This window comes from Parasteatoda tepidariorum, chromosome 5 (genome assembly GCF_982258835.1).
Source record: "Parasteatoda tepidariorum strain Cologne lab strain chromosome 5, Ptep-v5.0, whole genome shotgun sequence".
NCBI classification, from domain to species: Eukaryota; Metazoa; Arthropoda; class Arachnida; order Araneae; family Theridiidae; genus Parasteatoda; species Parasteatoda tepidariorum.
Window position 1 is genome coordinate 120,184,004 of NC_141759.1, and position 24,633 is coordinate 120,208,636.

Genomic DNA, 24,633 nt, shown 5'->3' on the forward strand with positions numbered 1-24,633 from the left:
TTATGATTGCAGACTTCATTCAAATGAAATTGAGCAATCTTTGCATATTCTTAAGAATGGAAAATAATTGTTACTACTTTATTTTCCTGAAAATAACTAAATTTGGCAATTTTATCCTGGTGTTCTAATTTAAACAAAACTTCTGTATGTATTCGTATATTTTAAAAAATTTTATGAAATCTAAAGAATCCCTGTCAAAATAAATCTATACTCAGATAATTGATGGCTTGTAAATTTAAATAAGTTTCAGCAAAGCAAATGTTACTTTTAATTTAAAATTCTGTAAATTTTACTTATTATCTTTTTTAATAAAAACTTTATTTTTAAATCAGTTAGAAAATAATTAGTATCTAATATTATCACCAATTTTTTTAATGTATTTGTTATTCAAAAATATGTCATAACTATCTAAAATAAATTCATTGAAAATTATGAATTGAGGAATGCAATGAACCTAATAAAAAATGTTTATATTAATTTATTTAGTGTTTACAGGGTGGTCACATTGCAGTGAAAAATCAGGGAATTATAATTTTAAAAAAAGTCAAGAAAAATGAATTAATTAGATTTTCAGGTACCCAAATGTCCAATATTTTTGTTAAAGTAATCTTGCAATAATTTTTCTTAAATTGGTCTCATAATAATTATGAAATAAAAAAAGGTTATTTTTAAATCTAGTAGCAAGTGTAAGACCTATCACTATCAACTTTTTATTGTATCAATTAGGGGTGAGATTGGTTAAAGTTGGCCGGGATAGCCTCATTGGCAGAACGTGGGATTCACGTGCGTGAGAACAGCAGTTTGAATCTAGCCAGCCGAAGACTTCCTATGTAGTAAATGGTGACTGGTGTATGTTAAATCTGTCTGGTCACAAAGTCCTCCATGTTCCCATAACAAATTATACCTCTAGGGGTACTGAATTGGGGATTGACCGTTCTCTGGTTCAGGTTAAAATTACGATCTGTGGATGAATGAATGGATGTATTTCTGGATTTGTCCTATAAGCTGGTGTGACGTATATGGGTGTGGCTGAAGTCTAATTCTTGGCTACAGATGGCGTCACTGGAAAACAAGAACAATCCCACCTTTTGCCTTAATGGCCTACGACGACAACAGCATTAGTTAAAGTTTGTACCTACAAAATGGTTGTGGTTTCTTTTACATGGTGGTCCTACATAATGTGGGCTCCTCTTATTTGATGTGCTTGTACTTAATGTAAAAGTTTTGTGACATATTTTATGGATGAGAATAAGGTATTGCTAAAAAATTAATAATGAAATTTATACTACCAGTTGCAGAAATTGATAAATTTTTATGAAATCAGTCAGGGAGTTTTTTTCCTGAGTGACTGTGGCCATATTAATCCTTTTTTTACAATCAGTCTAAAAAATCAGTTAGAGAGTTTTTTCCCTATGTGATTATGGCCATCCAGTGTTGGTCACAAACAGATAACAATTTAAATTTATAGTTATTAGTGTATACATTATCGTGAAAGACCGAAATCAAGAGAATGTCAATTTTCACCAGTGAAAGTCAGCAACTACATAGTCGCTTCAGTGAGTGTCCGAAATATTTGTTATATCCGAGGTGATATTCATTTATTCGTTGATATAACATTTATTTGATATTTTAATATCTACTAAGAATAGATTAGGAGAAACATCAGTGTTCAGAGTACCAGTTAAATGCATACTGGGCAAGGGCACTGGTCCTTAAAAATACAGTGGTACACCGGGCAAATGCATACCGGGCAGTGGCACTTAACTAGACCTAGTATATACTTTTTACATTTAGCAAAGCGACTGTGATTGTCAACATTCACTGGCGGAAGTCAACAACCACCAATTTCAGTTATTTACAGTAATATGTATATTAAATGCTGTAGTTTTTAAGCATTTTTGTACTTTATTTGTCATTGCAAAAAATATATTAGTTCCTTAGATGTCGAGTATTTCACATGTTATGCACTTATGTAGTAGTTATCATGAAATTTCAATTTTATGGTATAATCTATTTGCCTTGACAGCTTTAAAATTATGACCTAGATTTATAGATATATTCACTAATTAAAAAGTTTTTTTACTTTTGGAAGTTGATGAAATGAATTAATTTCAATTCTAATGTTCTGCACAAAGTAGATTGATGACTATATGTGTATCAATCAGGTTCGTGATTTTTTTGATTTAAAAAAAAATTCTAAAAAATAAATCAGATTTTTTTTTCATTTAAATTGGATTTTTTTGATTTTTATTCAAATACACTGTAAGAACTTTGATTTATGATTAAAAAACTTTGTAAATGTTTAATCAAAATTAAATTAATATTAAAACTATATTATAAGAATATTTTAGAAGCTCTAACTACCTAAAACAATTTTTCATTATAATACATAGCTTTGAATGTATAGCAACCATTTTGAAACAAATACATGATTGAAATTTAAAGACTAGATGAAATAGAGAATTTAAAGAATACTTAAACTATTAAAATAAAGTTTCAATTACCAAACCATAATTTTAATTTAAAATTGTGATTTCTTTTTTTTTCCCCTTCTTTTTCTTGATTTTTAAAATGACAAAATAAATGTAACAGATTGTGTTTATAAATGTAGTCATTCATCAAAAAATAAATAAATATTTAATCTATATATTTTTGCATTAAAATATAAATTTATAATCCTGTATCAAAATAGATAAGTTAAGCTAAAAAAAAAATTTTAAAAATCTATGTACTCATTGAAATTTTTTTTTCACAAAATTCTTTTGATGCCAAAGATAAACATATTATGTGAAAAAAATACTTAAATGATTACTTTAATCTGTACTTTCATTCTCAAGCATCAAAAGATTTTTAAAAATGTAATTTCAAATGTGTTGGAATTTAACACATACCAAGAAAGAAAGTAATTTCATTAGCTAAAATTAATTAATGCAGCAATTTTTTTAAAAAAAAATTAAAATTATTTAAAATAAATTTTTATAAGAAAAGAAATAATAAAAGTATCAATACTTTCACAAAAGTAACTTTTTAAATCTATATATATATATATATATATATATATATATATATATATATATATATATATATATATATATAAATGAACTTATTTAAATCAATGATTTTTTTTAAAAAAAATCATTTGATTTAACGTATGATTTAAATCAACAAACCCTGGTACAAATATATAAATTTTTTTATGTAAATAAACAGAAAGATTGTTTAATAAGTTGTAAAATGAAGATACCAAATTAAATTTGTATCACTTATAAAGAAATGTGCTGTATTTATATCTAGATATCAGTGTTGTTGTTGTTGAGTTTAAAATCTTTTTGGCACCTTAGTGATTGTAGTTGGTGTGACAGATCATGATACGGAAATATCCCAATTAATTTAATTAATTACTTTCAAATTATTGATTCATCTACAGTTTAAGTAATTTACAATTTGTAACAGATTTTTTATTTATGTTATTTCTAGGGTTGGCAAGGTTTAGGACAGAATGGATTAATCCATGGTTTAAACCGTCTTAAACTGTCCAAAAATCTTTTGCTCAAATTATGTCACAATTTTATCTGAACAATATTTAAAAGGTAAAGTAAACATAGAACTAATAACATATTGATAATTAAATCTACTAGAGAATATTTGTTTTTAAAAGTATAATATTTTATTAATATTGTTTGACTTTTCAATTTAAGCATTAAACAAAGGAAGATTAATCAGTAATCAAGTTCAATTGGTCCTCTCATTCAATAGTACATACTGAAGTTTGACCTTGCAATACAGGTTAAACTATTAGGCACTAAGTGTTTGGTTAGTCATTAGCAGATTTATTTATCTATAGTGCTATTCAAGAATACTTTTATTTCATTCACACTCGATTCTCTTAGCATAGTGGTGATACATGTGTCAGTAACTGAAACTGATGTTATACCCTTTAAAACTGTTCATACATTTTAAGTTATTTTGTATTTCCAATTTAAACTAATACATTTATCTGTAAAGACATTTTTTTTTTCAAATAGATGTCTTTTTTATCATCCTGCAATGCAGAAATTATAAAAAAATTTTAAAAAAGCATTGTGAAAAAAGGAGGTTAATTTTTTAAACAAATTTAGTATTTTTTAAAAAAATTTTTTATTTTTTAATATTGCATTATTTATTCTTATGCAAGAACATTATTTATATTTATCAGTATTAAAAGCATATTTATATTTAAAGGATTAGGTAGTTCAGTGTTGTTCAATGAACTGTGGTGCTTCAAAAATTATAAATCTTTTCTTATTATATTATTTTTCTTTAATAAGTTAAAATAAATTGTTTAAAAAAATATCAAATACTTATTGATACAAGTAATTATTATGTGTACAATGGTTACACCTATAGAATTTTTACCTTTTACCAAAGTTCAAGGTTTTGGACACTTTAAGACAGTAAAACCCACGTGTCCTGTCCAAAACCGGTTTAGGATGTTTAAAACCCCAACCCTGGTTATTTCATACCTGTTTATTTTCATTGCAAAATATATTAAATATGAAAAATTGTCTTTCTGACTCATTGCTATTTTCAGTAATAAAGCTGCTATTGCATTTATAAATGGATAAACTAATAAAATTCAAGAATGCAATTCAATTTAATTGATAATTTATGCTTTAGCTATTTAATATTAAAATTCCAATTTACCTTTCTAAGAATTTGTGCCAACATTTTTATTTATTTATTGAAGAATAAAAGCTGATATCAAATTTAGAATTAATTAGCTTTTATTTCATTTGAAGTGATTCCCTTAAAAATTTGAATTCTTTTTTCACTAAAAAATTTGATCTTTAAATGATATTGATCTTTAAATCATATTAAATTTTACCTGTTTGTGATGTTTAAAGTTTCCGAAAGCTGTATCTTTTCTGCAATGTTTAGATACATTTTGGATTTACTTATTAAACAAAGTGTCTCAATATTATTACAAGTTAAATTCCAAGTGTAACAGAGGGGAAATCAAACAAATATTTCATTCTAAAATATGTATTACATATTTTTGAAAACGAAAAATTCTGCAAGAGCATACTAGGTTAGGGTGCAATGTTTAATTAATTAGCATAAAATAATAAAAGAGCCTCATAATTAAATTGCAAGTTAATTAAAAGTATTTGTAACAGAGGGGACAAATTAAATCTCTCATTTTTGACATGCACTGTTATTTATATTAAATTCCGTGATTTGGACCATCCTAAACATTATTTGTAATTTTTAAAATTATCACATTTCAAGGTCAAATAAATTATTATAAGACTTTTAAAATTGTAAACACATTTTTATTAAGTTTAACAGTTATTCAGTTATTTGGGCAACAACCCTATTTTATCCTTGAACTTTAACACTTGCAAAACTACCTACTGCAACATCAAAAGAGAAGGAATCTGGCATTTCTGTAGATTCATTCATACATGTATCTTCTCCTATTCTCAGGGCCCGACTTAGCTGAACTGGGGCCCCCCTCTGTTTCACCATTTAAGTAATAAAGAACCGAACTATGGAGGTATTTAAATTTTTCACCTCATTATAGATATATAACACGAAAATTGACTCGAACCTAAAATTAGCTATAAATGTCCCCCCTCCCTCTAATGGTCAGACGAAATATCGTTCTGTCCATTTTATTGATTTTATGACATTTCTATGTCCATCATTTTGAATGCAGTTTTCTGATTGTTAACTTTGTCATATAGCTGCAAAAAATTCATATCTTTGCTGACAATAGGGTGGAATTCAGCTAAATTTTCTCAATTACGATAGCTTAATTAAGCCAATCAGATGCCTGTATTTTTATAAACATATCACATTTTGCGACATGTTAAAAGGAAAAATTTTGATTGGCCAAATTTGTTCATTGTAATTGCTAGAATTTAGCTGAATTCTGTACTAAAAAACCATGGATTTAATTTTAATTAATGTAGATTTTTTGTGTTCATATTATAGATTAATGAAGAAGCTAACATAAAACTGATGGATTTCACACTGTACTGATATTTTGTTTAAAAAAAGTTCATTAAAGAAGGAAACCTATAATAAATCTTCTATTCGATTTGGGGGGCCCGTCTGATGTGGGGGCCCGGGTATAAGCCCATGCCTTAGTTCAGGCTCTGTCTATTCTATACATTTTTATCCTTCTTCAGTGGATACAGATGCATAAGAAATTACGTATAATTCCTTTGAACTCTTATGCAATAGATTCGTCGTATATTTGTTATACCTTTTATACTTAACATATATTCTTCAAATGCAGTAACATCCTTTTCAATATCCTTTTTCGGACACTGGATTATATTCGTCCCATTGCAGCAAATGATTTAGCATCATTTGGTAAAGGAGTCCATTTTCCTGCCATCATTCCTGTGCACATAACCCTCTTTACGGTACCTCTTACCCCATCAACTGAACCTTTCCCACGACTTATGGCAGCAAAAAAAAAATTTTCAATAGATTTTTATGGATGAAAAAGTTTTTTTTTTTCTAATGGCAGAACTGAACTTTTACGTCCTTCACCTGGGAAGATGCCGGAAGTGTTGCTCATTTAACGTTACCTAGTGGGCACCTGTGAACCTAAGTCACGGAGGCGAGCAACATTACCCATGCCACACTGCCACAAATACCCGTTCATAGGGTGGGCCACATTCACACACAACAGAGGACAACACACAGAGAGAAACATCCATGCCCAGAGCGGGATTCTAACCCGCAGCCATTGGCTTTGCAGTCAGGCATGCTAACTTTTTTTTTTTCTTTTCTCCAAGCTTTGGACATGTACCTAGGTCATTATGGACCCTTTACCATATAGCCCAAAGCTTGGCTACTGGTCCGGCTCCACTCCAGCCTAGGAACGAGCCCATTCAGCAAGAATTTATTAAGAATTTAGATCAGTACAAAGTCACAATATTATAAAAAATACAAAGATTAAATATGGTGCAAGTTAATAACACATAATAACAAAAATAATAAAAGAAGTATAAAAGGAAAAAAAAACTTAAAGGCCATAAACTATTTGTTATTGCCTTAACTAAATAAACAATAGGCATGCTAACTGCTCGACTAATGCCGACCACTTGGCCTGCTGGATGAAAAAGTAATGTTGCAAAGTGTATGCTTCTGTTCGAATTGGCATGATGGCCCGTCACTAGAAATGTCAATTTCTTCCAATGTAGACCATTTAAGTTTATCAAATAGGATTTCATTGAAAATGTGGATTGCATATTTGTCATGCTACATAATAGTTACTATGACATAACGTAAAATTTCTTTCTTTTTTTTTATTTTTCATTCTAGTTGAGGAAGCTAAGCAGTGTATAAAGAGCACTGCCTAAGAATTCAGTGGGCTGACTGTACCTCATTTTGACTGAGAAAGGTAAAGTTCCCATTAAAGATTACTTGTACAACACACTTTATGAGATTCTGCCTAAGCTGCTGAAACATGGTGCGTAGTGTTTTTAAAAAAATGCTTAATAGTGCTTATTTTTGATTTTCGTTTTGTAAAAGTCCTTAAAGGTGCTTTTTTCATTGAGTGTTTTTAAAAAGTGCTCAAATTTCCTTTTTCAAAAATGAGATTTTTTTCTTTACCATGTCGATTTTCGCCTCGTTTTGTGCGAAAGCATGCTTTTCACATTGTTCTATTCAACGTTTTCACAATTCATTCAATCACAATCTATTTCGGCTTACTGTTGTATGAAAGCGCCAATCGTTTTACATGTGTGGTGAAATAACTTGAGAATCCACACGTGCGTCTACTGAGCTGGATTCAGTGAGATTCTTGCATTCTCATCTGCAACTCTGCTGCATTTTGAAAGATACTCTCAATTTCAGGTTTCATTTTCCACCATCTGATATCGAACCGAGAAACCTCTTCATCTTTTTATTATGGCTAATATAATCAAGAATAGAGTTCTTTGTCAGAAACTGGTTATTTTATCATCTGGATATTTTATCATATATTTATCTGGTTATTTTACTCATGTAAAGTTTTTGAAAATTATTTTGCATTTTGTATATAGTGCTTAAAATATTTTTTGAGATGCTTAAAAGGTGCTTATTTTTTCTGGAAAGATTTGGCTACGCAGCCTGTTAAAATACTCAAATGGTATTGATTTTTCATAGTAGTGTAATTTAAATTTTTCTAATTGAAACTCAACAGGGCCATCTTAATAGCATGTATGATCCCCGGACACAGATGCTGTATAACATATCATATTGTTTGAAATCGAACTAAAAATCGTCACATACATGAAATAAAGCATTTTTAAAATATGCAATAATTTTAACAAATTTAAACACATTTTGATAAAAACTTAATGAACATAAATTAAAGCATTTTTAGACTGCATAAATTTTGCTTTTAAAAGTTATTTTAATCAGTTGCAATCTTCAAATAATAAAATAATTTTCAAAACCGTGGAAGCTTATTAAAATAGTTAAATTTAAGAAAATCATAAAGGTATAACAAATCAGGAAAAAAAATCAAATGATCTGAAATAGTTTGCCAAACTTAACAGTTATTAAAACATCTTTCAATACACATCTGCCATTACCAGTTTAAAAGCTACTGTAACATAGTGCTGTGTAATTCTAAACTCTTTCAATTATTACTTTATTTAACTAAATTTAAATATATACTAGACAGAGTTGGTGGTGGTCAAGCATTTTGAGTAACATTATGACTTTACATAAAACTTGGTCACATTAATTTATTTTACAAGTGTGTATGAGCCTTGCAGGCCTCAAATTGAACTAAATGAGAGTAAACTAGTTTATATAGTTATATGTATATATATTATTATACATATTATAAAAATCTAAAATATTTCATTATTAATTGAGGATTTGAATGTGCATGCTGAAATGAAAACAAACGTGATCATGACAAATCTGGAAAGAAGTTTAGACATGGATTTGACTAGGGATGATTTTATTTTCAAATTTGAATGTTTCGAGGAATGTATGAGATTTCAAGTTCAGTTCAATGTCAATAGAGCGTCTCTGATTTTTAATTTTGAGCCTTGTCTCTTATCATTCCATGAGGTAAGTAAAAATATAAACGGTTTAAAGTATTTATTATGAATTTCTTTTAATGTGGTTCTTACTTGAAAAGACGCCCGATGGCTGAGTCATAGCGCTCCCTTGCCGCTGGTCCTGGGTTCGATCCTCAGTTCGGGCAAGGTGGACATTCTGGACAATGCTGCACTCCCAACTCTATGGCAATATTTTGGCCCATTTCTCTTCCAGCAGGATAACGGCTCCATTCACACATCGAGGCTTGACAAAATGGATGTTCAAAAACTGAACTAGCCTTCTCAGAGCCGCACAGAGCACCTTTGGGATGAATTAGAATGAAGTTTTATAAAAGCGGTATGTTTAGAGTTTTGGTCCTGTAAAGTGCCCTTTTTCTATCCCTTTTTTTTAACATTTGGTCCTGTAAAGTACCCTTTTTCATTTTGGTTCCTTTTCTATCCCTTTTTTTAACATTTGGTCCTGTAAAGTATTCTTTTTCATTTTGATTCCTTTTCTATCCCTTTTTTAACATTTGGTCCTGTAAAGCAGTGGTTCTTAACCTTTTTAAGCCGCGACCCAAATTTGAGAAATATGTTCATGTCGCGACCCAAAAAAAAAGTCGAAATTTTTTCATTGCTTTATTTTAGATCGTATTTTTAAAAAATCTTCAATCCTACGATGATGATTTATTTTAACTTACAAATTTTTTATTTATTTTTTTAATAATAAAGATAAACAAAAGTACTTTTCGATCCAAGGAAAATTTAATTACTAATCAAGTGTTTTTAATAATTTTTATTGACCAAATTAAAATATATTTATAACTTTTTGAAAATAATTGACATTTTAACTTATTCCTAAAAAAAAAAGGAATATCAATACATATGTTAAGTCTTTTAAATGCAAGTCATACAGTTTTAATGAGAACCTTGTGCTTGAATACATTTTGAAAGATCTTCCTTTTGAAAGAAAGAATGCTTGTCAAGGAGCACCTTATATCTATTTCAGGATTTAACTTGTTCCGGTAATTGTTTTTGATTACACACAGAGCCGAAAAACCAGCCTCACACATATATGTTGTTGAAAAGGGCAATAATACTTTTAGGGCTTCTTTAACAATTATTGGCTTTTCGGTTTTTAATTTTAACCAGAAAGCACATAAAGATTCAGTGTTTTTGTAGAAATTGTATCGAAGTGCTTGGTCACTTTGTATTTCTATTAATTGTTCTTGAAATTGATTAATATTATCAAATTCCTCATGCAAATCACTTACATCAAAATTAAATGGCATTCAAGCCCAATTATATTTTAAAACATCGTCTGCAGAGAAATATCGATCAAAGTCTGCTATTAGTTTTTCTAAATGATTAATAATAATTTTCTGTATTTCAAAATCTGTGATATCAATATTATTGTCTTCAACAAGTAAATTAAGATTCGGGAATGCAGCAGTTTCTTTACTTCAACCTTATTTCTCCATAATTTGAGTTTATTTTTAAAACATGTAATTTTTTCAGTTAATTAAATAATAGTATGATTACCTCCTTCCATGGACGTATTTAGATTATTTATTTCAAATAAAATATCTGACAAATAAGCAACTTGAGTAATCCACTTCAACTAGGAGAATTTAGATGCTAATGCGTGTTTCTTTTCTCTCAAAAATAATTTGACTTCTGTTCGTATTAATAATACTCTTTGAACAACTTTGCCCCGGGACAGCCATCTAACTTCAGAATAATATAATAAATGTTCGTATTCTGCACCAGATTCGAAACACCGTTCACGGAAAATTCTACAGTTAAGAGCTCTTGATTTGATAAAATTGACTACCGCAACAATTTCATCCAAAACGATACACAATTTGGGTGATAATTTTTTTGAAGCAAGATTTTGTCTATGTAACAAACAATGAATCAATATAATTTGTGGATTCATTTGTTTTGCTCTTGTCGAAAATCCCTTTTGAGATGCTGTCATGGCAGCTGCACCGTCGGTGCAAATTCTGAAACACTGATTCCAATTTAATCCTTCTTCTTTAAAAAACGAATCGACCATAAGAAAAATATCTTCACCTCTAGTTGTTGTTGACATTGGTTTGCAAAATAAAATGTCCACCTGTATAGCTGTTAAACCTGGATACCGCACGTAAACCATGAGTTGAGTATCTTTACTTACATCTGCTGTTTCATCCAGTTGAATACTAAATAAACCAGCAATTTTTATAGCAGAAATAAGTTGATTCTTAATATCAAATGACATATCATTAATTCGTAAACGAATTGTATCATTTGATAATGATATCTTTGAACTTTCATCTCCGCACATGATGCGTGCCATGTCAATGGCAGCAGGTTTTATAAGTTTTTCAGCAATATTATGGGGTTTCTTTTGTCTTGCAATATTCCAAGCCACATGAAAAGAAGCAAGGGTAGCTTGTTTGGCAGAATTTATAAAACCACTACTACTTGGTGCATCCAAACGCTGTCTTTTTAAATTTGTCAATTTGGTATTAATCTAACACAAAATTGTACAAAAATACATTCTAACTTTTTCTTTTTGGGGGTAAAATTTTGCATGATTAAATCATAGTAGCATTATCAAATTCTAACTCACCCTATAAAAATATGTTTACAATGAGTTGCGGTGGCCCAAATGTTAATTCATTATAGTTTTATAAAGATGACCAGTCTTCTAGCTGTATGAAAGATGTTGTTGATTGACATTGGTTTGTACAGTTCACAAAAAGTTTATAGTAATAAAACTAAATTTTAATTAGTAATATAACTTAATTTTTATGTGCCTTTTTATGTTTATTTTTGCAAAAATTTTAATCGTTTTAATACAAAAGCATGATTTTCAGCCTTAATTATCAATTTTTTGAAGATCTTAATTAGTTGCAAGTCTGTGTTCATTCATTACTTTTATTTAGGTATATCTCTGTTGGAACATCTGATATCACTCATGGTGTGTAGCATTTTTAAAAAGTGCTTAAAGGTGCTTATTTTCGATTTTCATTTTTTAAAACCTCTTGAGAGTGCTTATTTCTTTGTGTGTTTTTAAAAAGTGCCTAATTTTCCCTTTTCGAAAATGAGACTTTTTTCTTTACCATGTCGATTTTCACCACAAATTATGCAAAAGCGTGCTTTTCACATTGTTCTATGCAACGTTTTCACAATTCATTCAATCACAATCTATTTTGGCGCACCGTCGGTCCCTAGCTTATGAAAGCTCCAATCATTTTACATGTTTGATGAAATACTTGCGAGTCCGCATGTGTGTCTACTGAACTGGGTTCGGTGAGATTGCACTCTCATGTACTACTGAGCTGCGTTTTGCAAGATAATCTCAATTCCAGGCTTCATTTTCCACCCTCTGATATCGATCCAAAAAATCTCTTGATCATTTTATAATGGCTTATATAAGTTCTCTGTCAGAAACTAGTTATTTAATCATGATCATGCGAAGTCTTTGAAAATTATTTTGCATTTTGTTAGTGTATACTTAAAAATATATTTTAAGTGCTTGAAAGTACTTAAAAGGTGCTTATTTTTTGTTGATAGATTTGGCTACGCACCCTGTCACTATATACATAACTGCAGATTTTTACGCAGTTTCTATAAAATTTTAAATGCATTTAAATTTGCAGTAAAGTTTATGCTTTTTATCACTTTCTTGGATTTTTAAATTTTATTTAAAATGATTTGGACCACCACTACATATTAAAGGATTAATATTTATAAAAGTGGATGAAAATGAATACAATGTTATTTTTGAACTCTGAGCCAAATAAAACAGATATTTCTGCTGATAGTAGTAATAAAATTTTTATTTTATTACAACTGGAGAAAATCATTCTCAAGTTGGCAGGAACTATGTACATACTTTTCTGATTAAAAAAAGCAGCTTTTAAATAAACTTGTCATTTTTTTTTCTAAAAAAGTTCCTCTTATTTAAAAAAAAAAATTGAGCCGTGATGGCTCAGAGGATAGAGCTTTCGCTTTCCAATGAAGTGAACCGGGTTCAAATCCCAGTGATGGCTCGTCCATACAAATACCGCACCTGGCTTGCACATTGCTGATGTAAAATATCCTCAGTGGTAGATGGATCATGGGTGAGAGTTTCCTTGCCGTCAGACTAACCGTGAAAGGTTTTTGTGGTTTTCCACTCCATATAACGCAAATACGAGTTAGTTCCATAAAAAAATACTTCACAAAGGCAAAATTTCTCCCAATACTTGATTCAAAGTTTCCTTGTCTTCTGGACCAGGTCCAAAATTGCAAGGCTGCGGAGTGGAACATTAGTAGTTGTAAACCGAAAAATTTGGGTCGGCTGTTCACCGACAGTTATATAGATATATAAAGAAAAAATATTTTTGGTTCCTAAGTCACTTTTTTAAAGTTCCAAGCTACTAAACACTCTGTAAAAGCTACCATTTAAAAAAGAAACAACTTTTTTATTAACTATTGGCTAAATTAACATTTTAATTTTACATTTCAAAATTGTTACTGCATGCAAGTATATATCTATTGAGCTGTATATTTATTGTGTCAACTTTATTACTTTTTAAACTTAAGAAATAAACTAATTTTTAGTTAATCTCTTTCAGGCTTCTGATGCTGATATTGTCGATTCGTTTTTGAATGTTCAAAGAGACATGCAAGACTGTTCCGTCGAAAGAAAAAAAGTTATGGAACTTCAGAGTAAGTTATTATTATTATTGTTTTAGCTGAATGTAATTTAAAAATAATCTCTGTTTATAAAAATTAAATATAAAGGAATTGAGGAAGTTTAAAAAAAAGATGTGTTTGATCATATTCAAACAGACTTTTATAAATTTTTTATTTTGTAACCTTCTCTTCCAATTTTAATCTTGACGTTTGAAGACAGATTTTGACTATCAGTCTCTCTCTCTCTCTTTTTTGCAATTTTGAACAAAATTTGGTTTTTGACATCAATAACTGGTTTTTGATATGACACATCAAAAACCTGTGGAAAGTATCAAAAACAGTCCAAAATTGTTGTAATATGACAAAAGTCTGGGACAAGTTTATTTTTTGCCATTTGGAACATTTTATTTGCACAATCATACGACATTCTTGCATTATCTATACATAATAATAAAAGCGGCTGTGTGTGTGTGTCTGTAATCACAATATGTCGCCCCAGAAGCCTCGCCCAGGCACGAAACTCGGCACATAATTGTGTTTTGACATAATGAAGAAGTATTTTTTTTCTTTTTCAAAAATTTGGATTAGTTATTTAGTTATCAGTCATTTTGTAAGTCTATGCTTTTCGTCTGCTTTTTCGTCTTCAAAGAGCCATATTCAAAAAACTATTAAGAAATGCATATACTTTTCCCTACTCTTATAAATGTATGCTAATGCGAACCTCACAATTGAAATATTAATTTTCGACAACTTAAACCAATAATATACGAAGGAATTAATAATTTAATTATAAAGTTCGCATTAGTTTACATTTATTAAAGTGGAGAAAAGTTTAACTTTTGTATTAAAAATGTGGCAACATATTCGATACGTAAATAGAACGCTTCGCTTTGATATATTTGTCGCTGTTCATAATTGTTATAATAAGTTTTTCTTCTTCTTTCCACGCTCTATTTTTTTTTCTTAAGTGAAGACGATAATTTTTATAGCGATATTGTAGTACTTTGTACAACTAAAAATTCTTTTCACAACACTTTAAAAATATTTACTTTATTTTCTTTATATATACGGAGAACAGTCGGCAAAGAATTCGATTAGGTTGAAAAACATTTCGCTAAAAAGGAACGAATTCCAAAAGAAAAAATAAACAACTTAAAGAATAAAAATGCTGATGCCAGCCAATTTTTTGAAAGTTAACTTAGAAATAACAAACCAAACGATGTTAAATAACAAACCAAACGATGTTAACAAAATGACGTAGAAAGCGCAACTAGATCAAAATTATACAAGCACAACTAGATCAAATTATAATACCTGAGTGCTTGACGTAACAGATATAGAAATAGAATTTGATACTATAAAAAATTATATAGAAATAGAAATTGATACCATAAAAAATTTATTCGTTTTCGTGTTCTTTTCATGTATTTAGCATTTTAGTTTTTTTTTTCTTAAGCGTTGTAGCTATATAATTTCAAACATCCTCAAGAGCTATAACACATCTGCAGCAGAACTGGATATGAAGACAAAATTGCTGGACAGGAACACTTTAATTGTCCACTAATCTTCAGATTTCCTGCTATGTTTTAAAAAACTTTATTTGTGAAAACCTTCAGAGTGGCGGACAGCTGGCCGCCTTAGGTGGCTAGTATACAATAAGGGTAGCCACCCACCTGAAATTTTTTGGAAATTTTTTTTTATACTGGAAAAATTTGAGGAATTTAGATAAAAACATGGAAAAATTGAGAATTTTAAAAAAAAGCTGAAATTTTTTTTCTTAATTTAAATTATTTTACCCCCTTTTTTTTAAATGGAAATTTATCACCAAACAGCTGAAATATCATCATATTAGCAATATTTTGCTTGCTTTAAAATTTACTATTATAACCCTGTTAAACTAGAATGCCACATAAAAACTCTCTCACAGTTGCTAAATGAATGGAGAAACCTTTGACCTCTTTGGAAACTATGCAGTTTATTAAAGGCAAAGATTGTGGTGGAGACAGAAGAATGAGTTAGCTTCTGTTTATAAATGTTTTTTTTTTTTCTTCTAGTCCATGGGCTGATTCCAGTTATCATTCAAGTTTGTTTCAACTCTTTTGGAGTATTTTTTCTTCTGGGGAAACAATTCAAAGTGTTTTAATAACTTTATAAAATTCTCCAAAAATTAGTTGATTATAATTTAATAATAGATTTTTTATTGCACTCTTTTTTGAAAGCTTTTGTATTGTCATCCAATGAAATCTGTAAATTGTTCTTTCTCAGCAAAGCCAACTAATCACTCATTTTCTTACAATCACTAACAGCAATGTTTGTCTAAAAATCGTTGCATTGATGGTAATTTTCTCAATCTCATTATAACCTTTTACAACACATTTTATTTAAAAAGAAAGTTCTTTTGCAAACCAACTATATGTTAACATTTAATTTTATTGTTTTGTTGGTAAATATTTGACAATTGGTTCAAAATTGGAATTGTGCAGTGAAAGTTTGTAAATGTTGCTTGCATTCCAAAGCTGATAACTGTTTCCCCTTTTACCCTAAAAGAGCTGGTAAAAACTAAGGAATATATGAGAAACATGTTAAATGATGTATAAACATAGAATATAGAAAATTTTGTTCATATGAGTTTATTAGGAAAGCAAAAGGTTTAGTTTTATGTTCTGCATTGTACATGTGCAAATTTCTAGTTCGGAAATTGCACGGTAAGGTCTATCAGATAACCAAAATTTTAAACTTGATAATTTTAACCCACTGACGGTTCTGCACGTAAAAAGTCGCATTTTAACATGCAGTCTTTTCTGCATAGCAAAACCGGTTTTCCCATGTTAACTGATAGGGGAACTGTGTGTAGGGAAGAAACATTCTCCCAATTTTGCCCATTTCCTTAACCGCCAGTGGGTTAAACAAACAAGGTATCATGTTCAAAGTAAAAAAATTGAAGATTTAGAAATAATGACTATTAACTTTTAAATATCTGTTTCAATAAGCTATAAGTTGTTAAATGAAAGGCTATATCATTTAAAATTTTTAACCTCTATTAATGAATCTCTCACAAGTGCAGTTTTTTTTTAAAAAAATCACACTTATAACAGAAAATGCAATAAATAATTATTATAGTAAACTGTAACAAGACAGGTTATTTTGCACAAATGTGTTGAAACATATTGCATTTTGATTTACAAAAAAAAAAAAAAAAAAAAAAAAAATCTCGATACATTTTAGATTTTTTACATCTGACAAAAAAAGGAATAAGTAATTGTATTGTGCCACTAAGATTTAACATAATTAAATTATTTTTTTCTGTTTAAATCAAGATTCTAAGTCTCATTTGTATAATCTGCTTTGCTTTGGAAGATAATAATTGTTTTTATTGTAAATTAATAATTAATTATTTTTTATATTACATTTGTTTGTTTTTTTATTAATTTTCTTCTTTTATTTTGCTTTTTCTTCTTTGAAACTCTGCTGCATTTTGCAAGATATTCTCAATTTCAGGCATCATTTTCCTCCCTCTGATATCAAACGGAAAAACCTCTTCATCATTTTATAATGGCTAATATAATCAAGAAAATAGTTCCTTGTCAGAAATTGGTTATTTTATCATGATCATGTAAAGTCTTTGAAAATTATTTTGCATTTTGTTAATGTGTAGTGCTTAAAAAGTACTTAAAAGGTGCTTATTTTTTGTTTTTGCATCCTGGATGTGTATAAAGGTACTTTCAAAGTACCTTTATACACATCCATTTATTTTCAATTTTTTAATGTATTTTTAAATTTTTTACAGAATGACCAAAAGACATATTATATAAAATACAAAATGCTGTGTATTTTCTATGGGTTTTAAATTCAATTACAAAATTATACAATATATATAAGAACTGTAAAAAGCACCAAATTTTCATGTTTTTAAAATGTGCTTTTAGTAACTGTTTTATATTTTTATTATTTTCTTCTTTAATTGTTTTATTTGTTTTGTAATAAAACTTAAAACATTATTTTAAATTTTTTATGATTGGTTGATCTTCTTACAGTTAAGTATATTGAAGTGTATTCTATTGTTTGAAGAAAAAAACTGTTGTTTATGGTATTGTACCATTTTAAATTTTGTATTAACTATTACTGCTGAAGTTATTGCACAAATCTATCTCCATATCTTAGAAAAAGCATCTTGAATAAAAATAATCGCTACATTATGATGAAGGTGACTATGTTTTGATGAATTATTTTATAGAAATTAGGCAATTAAGTTTTTAGATAGGTATTTTATTTTAAAATTGTCATTGAACAGCCAACCCGATTTTTTGGTTTACGATTACTAATGCTCCATGCCGTAGCCTTGTAATTTTGAACCTAATCTGGAAGACAAGGGAACTCCTGTATCAAGTAGTGTGAGAAATTTGCCTTCGTGGAGGAATTTTTGATAGAACTAACCCACATATGGGTTACATGGCGAGCAAAATCTCCCAAGGTTAGCCTGATGGCAAGAGGACTCTAACCTCTGATCCGTCTACCATTGAGGATATTTTACGTCAGTACTGTGGTCGGTGCAAGGCGAATAAGGAATTCCTATCCACTAGCTGGGATTCAAACCCGGTTCAGCTAATAAGACTGTGAACGCTCTATCACCTGAGCCATCACGGCTCTTAGATTAATATTGTAGTGGATTTATTTCTTTTGCTTACTTTAATATTACAGAAAAATCTTTCATTCTATAAGTTAGCAAAAGGTTTATTTTTTTTTAGAAAACTTGCATTTATAATTGAATTTGAATCTAATCATACAATTACCATTGACTTACAGAAAATCAACTGTCAGAAAGTGCAGATAAGTCTCAAATGCCGATTAAGAAGGAGATATCTGAATCTTCATTTCCAATACAATATGATGAAGATAAGGAAGAACTGGACAGAGAAGCTCCTGTCAAACGAGAAATTTCTGATTCGGGATGTGAAGGTCCAAATGAAGGAAATATTGCACAGGTTCGGAAATCTACCATTTTATATTGTATTTATCCACTGGCAATATGTATAAAACTTCATTTGCTTAAAAAAATATGCTGATGGTAATAAAAATCTAAGTGTTTTGAGTGCTTAAAAACAGGTGCTCATTCTCAAGACTCCATGATGTGAGTGAGGAATATATTTATGCCTCATTCACATCTGGCGAGTCTTGAGAATGGACGCATATTTTCAAGCTTCGAAACATGTTGACTCTGAATAATTTTTTTTTTTTTGCAAATGAAATTTTATATTATCAATATGTCAAATGAAAATCTTGCCATTTTGAAGTTTAAGATATTTTTTGCATAACCATCTATAATTTACTCAGTTAAATCATCTTGATAATCCATCCTGCTTTATCCATATTTTAAATATCTCTAATACGTGATTTAAAATCATCGCTTGGTTTTTAAAATCTTTGTAATTGTATTCATTCATAATAAAAATTGCATTGGTATTTATTCATCATTTTGATTTATAATTCAAATAGTATTGGTATTCATTCATCGTTCTCCTAGATCAAATTGCCCCCATAGATAGCACCCAGGGGTGGTGGTCAGTAAAACTACATTTTCTTTGTAGTTAACTTCAGTAGCTAACTCTGTAGTTCTACTTTATTACAATTGTTGTTAACTATAAATACTTTTTTTGAAAAATGTAGCAACTACAAACTACTTTAGAAATGCTTTCACTACTCTGCTACTTTTAGAAGACTAACTTAACTGGAGAACTTAATTTTCACCGAGGGACAAAATGGTGTCGAATTAAAAATTGGCTAGGTTAAATATAAGGAGATATTAAGAAGTTTTAATTCATGTTTACATGAAATAGTTTTTTTAATTTTAAAGCACTTTTTATGAATTTGTTCTTTTAACTTTCAAAATCTATGCTTTTCTGGTCAGTGATTTAGGAAATAATCAAATATTTGTGATTTAAGTGATCAATGCTTTTTTATATCTTCAAAGAAATAAAGTGCAAACTTGCTGGGGGGAAAAAACATTGTCAAAGTGTGAAAAACAAAAGAGCTGACCACGCCGAATAACTTTTGATCTAATGATCGGATCTTCACGCTCAGGACTTAATCTTAATGATTTGAGGGGGTGAACAAAAATAGGCTAATTAATTAATGCAGACGATATTTTAATTTATGAAATCAGATACAAAAGCGTACTTTATAGTTCCTGTGAAATCGAATTCTAAGAAAGTCAGATATTTAAGGTTCGATTTCTGAGGGAACGATTTGGCCGATTTAGCCTAGCATCAGTTCCTGGCCAAATTATTTGATACAATGAAGATTCTATATAAATTATCAACTGACTTACACAACTGAAACCAGTTAGCACTTGTTTACTTTCGTGTATTAATTGGTTAACATTGTAATGCAATACTTTAAAAATAATTACAAATAGGAAGTATATAAAAAATCTCTAGAATAGCACTCATTACATGTATGTTTAAATATAAATGTATCGCATATACACTCGTGCAAAACATGCAGTTATTAAAACACTAGTTATTAAAAAACTGCAGTGCGTCTAATGATTTGCTCGAATTAATAATAATGTACTAATATAATACCTGATATAATAAATATTTATATAATCTATCTTCGAATTTACATTATAAATCGTTTAATTTCAACGTAAACAAGTGCAAACCGCGTAAAAGCAATAAAGCTGTATAGTATCACCTAATAATTAAGATTTTACATAGAATCTTATAGTGCGTCTAATAATTTGGCCAGGGGCCATAGATCTTATTAATGCTCAGCCACAGAGGCATTCTCATTGCGTACATTTACCCAAAATATATTAAAGGATAGTTTAGATGAATGCAGTAAACCATTTTTGTTCCGTGAACATTTAACAAAAACATTTTACAAAATTTTTATTCATAGCTTTCTTTTATTTATGTCGCACTAGAGCTGCACAATGGGCTATTGGCGACGGTCCGGGAAACATCCCCGAGGATGATCCGAAGACATGACATCACAATTTTGATCCTCTACAGAGGGGATGGCTCTTCCGTTTTGGTAGCCCGACGACCTGTGCGCGAAGTCGAGCACTTTATGGTAAAACAGTTTAACGAGGACCGATGATCAAAGTGGTCACCTACCCGCTTACTGACCGCAGCCAGTGATGCTTGATTTCGGTGTTCTACTGGTAACTGTGTCTTAATCATCGGGATCATTAATTAAATAAAAATGACCTATCAGTATTGATTATTGACTCATTTGGTTGGAGGAAAAATTAGCTGCTAAGTTATTAGTCTACCAGCCACTGGCTACTAAATGAAAATTTAAATTTTCAAGTCTATTTTGAAGTCAACAATCATTGTCAGATTAACTTTGGATAACTCAGTCTTTGCCTTCAACTAATTTTACTCATAATGGTTTTGATACATCAGAAAAATAAATGGTCTAAAAAATATCTAAAATCAAATTTCTATGCAGTTATTGGGTAACATTCTTGTCACCTAGTTTTCTCTCCTAAACTAAACATTGCAATTTTTTTCAGAAAAATTTTATTTATAGGATTTTTAACTACCAAAAACTTTACCTTAGTGTATTTTTATTATTATATGTAAATCGTGAAATACAGTTTCTTTTTCATTTCAGGCTTGTAATCAAGCTTCATCTTCCATGGATCTTAAGAAAACAAAAAATAAGAAGAGTTTTAAATTTTGAAATAAAATGTTTTGCTTCAACATTTGTATTTAAAATATTTATTTATCACTTTTACTTTAATAATGATTCCTATTAAATATTTATTTTGTTTATTGTGAATTTCTGGTTTTCGTTGTATATTCTTTAAAAATTACCATTCCCTTGTCGATGTTGTCGTTCTTTCCAAGTAATAGCTAGGAGACGGAACCATTGTGAAATCCTAGAAACAAAGAGTGATTGATGTCTTGTTTGTATAAAAAGAACAATTCCTTTTTATTATTCAATAATATTAGATACCTTTTTATGGATTTTTTGTTTCTTGTGCTTATGACTGTGCACTTGCATGGTATTTCAGTTGTATTAACTATTGTATTCTATAAACTATTGTATTTTGAAGTGGTTGATTTTTTTTTTATGTAATTTAAATACCAAGCAATATGAAGTATTATAAAAAAATACAGTAAATGAAATAAAATAATTTTTAATAATATTTGTAAATAGTAGAGTTCATTAAAAAAAATATGTCCATTTCTTAAAAAAAAAATTAAAAAAAAGGGAAAATATTTAAAGAAAAAAAAGGAAATAATAAGTCTCAAACGTGAATCAATATTCGATCGTCTAGTCTAGGGGTGCACAACCTATTTGAGTGAAGGGCCACTTGCACAGCAGGTTGGCTAACGAAGTGCTGCACATGTATTCAGACATGTTAATGACAAATGTACTAATGTTTATTTAAACATTAGCGTTCCATTTTTTTATCAATAAACTAAGTAATATCAATAACTTAGTAGTGTTCCATTATTAGAATTCATTCAAAAATAAAAAATAAACTTGCTATTTTTATATATGAACAATAGATTTATCAAAATAAATAAACATTGAAGAAAAGAAATTTTTTTTTTTATCATATGCAATATGAAAACTCATTTTAGAATTAAATTTTAATAAATTAAAAAAAACTGCAATGCCCACAGAATGAAAGTAGGAAAAAGTTTAGTCGTAATTAAGTAATATAAATTCAAATTAAATATTTTTATTGAAGAAAATTTATAGGTTTTAAGCAAAAGCCTAAAATAAAAACAAAATATTAATTATTAGATTTTTTATATCGTAAACATTTTCCTTTTTTTTATCGAAAAAGATCACATAAGCAACAAAAAATTTAAATCTAAACTGCAAACAGTAAGCAGTTTAAAAATTCACGTTTTCCGTCATTTTATGAATTTCTCAAGTTGCAATAACATTGCATTTAAATTAGGGAGGGATGTAACGAGTACTTGGCCTTTCTGTGAAAAATTCAGTTGGTTGTATGATCAGTCAAATATTTGGCAGAATATTTTTTAGAAACGTATTTAAGTTTTTTTATTTTTGAATTTTTATAGATATTTTCTTTTTTTTAATTATAATCAGACAAGTCAATTTTGTCATTTTTTCAATACTTTGAGAAGGATCCATTTTTTGCAGTTTTTATTATAACCCAGCATTTTAACAGAACGTCTCATACTATTAATTTATTATCACTCTTTCCCTGTACTGTTATATAAATAACCAGTAACATAGAAAAGTGTGATTTTCAGTATTAAAGTTTTGTTTCAGGAACCAAGAAAAATTAGTTTTTTTCTGTTTTCTTTTTTTAGGCATTTTTATTATGACTCAGCATTTTTTTTAAAAAATAAAGTTACAAATAAAATTTATTTTATAGCAATTTTTTTTCTTCTAAAATTATGGCAATGAGAAAAATTTAAATTGAGATTTTCGGCATAAGATTTTCACTTAAAAAATTAAGAACGCTTTTTTTCTATCTTTTTTATTTTCTTTAAACAAAAAAAAACTTTTTTTAGACGTTTTCATTATAACGCAGCAATTTTTAATAGCATTTCTGTTGACTTAATTCTTTTTTCTTGGCTTTTTATGGTAATTGAAAAACTGAGATGTTCAGCTTTAAAAAAAATTTTCAAAAATTGAGATTGATTTATATGTTCTCTCTTTCGCTTTTCGACATTTTCAAATACGTTCTTGATTGGCCTTATTTTTTAGAGTTAATTTATGAATTCATTTTTCCAGGAAATATTATTCTGAGCATTGAAATTTTAGTTTCAGTGTTGCTATACTGCTAAAAGATTTTGCTATTTGGCCCCAAGTGTATGGCGTTCAATAGATTTTTTCTTCTTTTTTTTGCCGAATATTTGGTTTTTGATCAAATCACAATTCATTACCACATTCGACCAAATCATATTCGTTGCGGAAATAAAAACGAAGGAAAAATAACTAGGAACGATAAAACTGTACCGTAATACCGTATCAAAAAGTGATTATTTAATTGCGTGATTAACAATCACGTGTCGTAATAGCATCATAGTTAAATAACGGGATCGTCAAAATCACGAGGAAAAGTATAGAAATAATTAGGAAAAAATATATTTATACTGAACTCAGCACGAATAAAGCGCGTTAAATGCAGGATTTAAAATTCGCATGTCGTAACAGAATAATTGGAATTTTTTATAATACGTGGAAACACATAGCAATAACTGACGAGAAAAATTTTTGAAAAAAGAGAAGAAATTGCCAAAAAAAAAGATAAAAAATCACTTAGATTTAAGATGAAATCGTCATAAATAATGTGCACGAAAAGCGATTATTTAAATTTGCGATCTGAAACTCGCGTCGTAATAAAAATTCGAAATTTTCAAAATCACGTAGAAAAGCGGAAATAACAGTTTTAAAAAAATCATTTATATTTACGATGAATTCAGCTTCAAGAAAGCGCGTTAAACGTACATTTACTAAAGAATCTGTTAAAATTGATTGTGTCAAAACGTGATGACTTAACGATTACAAAAAGCCATTTTTTAAAAAAAATTTTTATTGTGTTTAGAAGCTCTCGCGGGCCGCACTTCAGTAGTCGAAGGGCTGCAGGTTGTGCACCCCTAGTCTAGTCATTAAGTGTGTTTTAATACAAGTGAAGTTTATGTCTGCATTAAAAAGATATTTCGCTTAAATTAAAGAGCATGGTTGAAAACCTTGGAGAGGTTAAAGATTTGCAAATACCGCTGCTCCCGGAGTAAAATATGTTTGCTTTAAGTTTTAATTCATTCACTTATTAAATAGTAAAACTTTTTATCTTTCGTGAATTTATGGTGCAACAATTAAGCCTTCTAACTGAGGCATTCATTTATATTTCTTGATTCCTAATATGAAAATACTGATAATTATTTAGTATGTTTTATTCAATATTTAAATTATTATTTTTTAATTT

General features: G+C 29.0%; 1 protein-coding gene across 4 annotated transcripts; it reads left to right on the forward strand.

Moving 5' to 3' along the window:
* The first annotated feature begins 3,258 nt into the window (after positions 1-3,258).
* On the forward strand, positions 3,259-21,862 carry LOC147810120 (uncharacterized). Of its 4 annotated transcripts, none has more exons than XM_087165007.1 (6): positions 3,259-3,590; positions 7,321-7,468; positions 8,866-9,066; positions 13,646-13,739; positions 18,510-18,688; positions 21,327-21,862. In XM_087165007.1, exons 2-6 carry the CDS (start codon positions 7,466-7,468, stop codon positions 21,393-21,395), a joined length of 546 nt encoding a protein of 181 aa, XP_087021133.1. In that variant the 5' UTR covers positions 3,259-3,590; positions 7,321-7,465; the 3' UTR covers positions 21,396-21,862. The 4 variants fall into 4 exon arrangements, with proteins under 4 accessions (XP_087021133.1, XP_087021134.1, XP_087021136.1 ...); XM_087165008.1 differs by having other exon boundaries at positions 3,263-3,590; positions 7,321-7,399; XM_087165010.1 differs by lacking the exon at positions 8,866-9,066 and adding an exon at positions 11,969-12,033 and having other exon boundaries at positions 3,278-3,590; positions 7,321-7,399.
* Positions 21,863-24,633: the final 2,771 nt, after the last annotated feature.

Excerpts from the sequence above, each read along its gene's own strand:
- LOC147810120 (XM_087165007.1), top strand. Across the intron at positions 9,067-13,645 it reads GTCTCTTATCATTCCATGAG|GCTTCTGATGCTGATATTGT; the intron begins GTAAGTAAAAAT and ends AATCTCTTTCAG. Across the intron at positions 18,689-21,326 it reads ATGAAGGAAATATTGCACAG|GCTTGTAATCAAGCTTCATC; the intron begins GTTCGGAAATCT and ends TTTTCATTTCAG.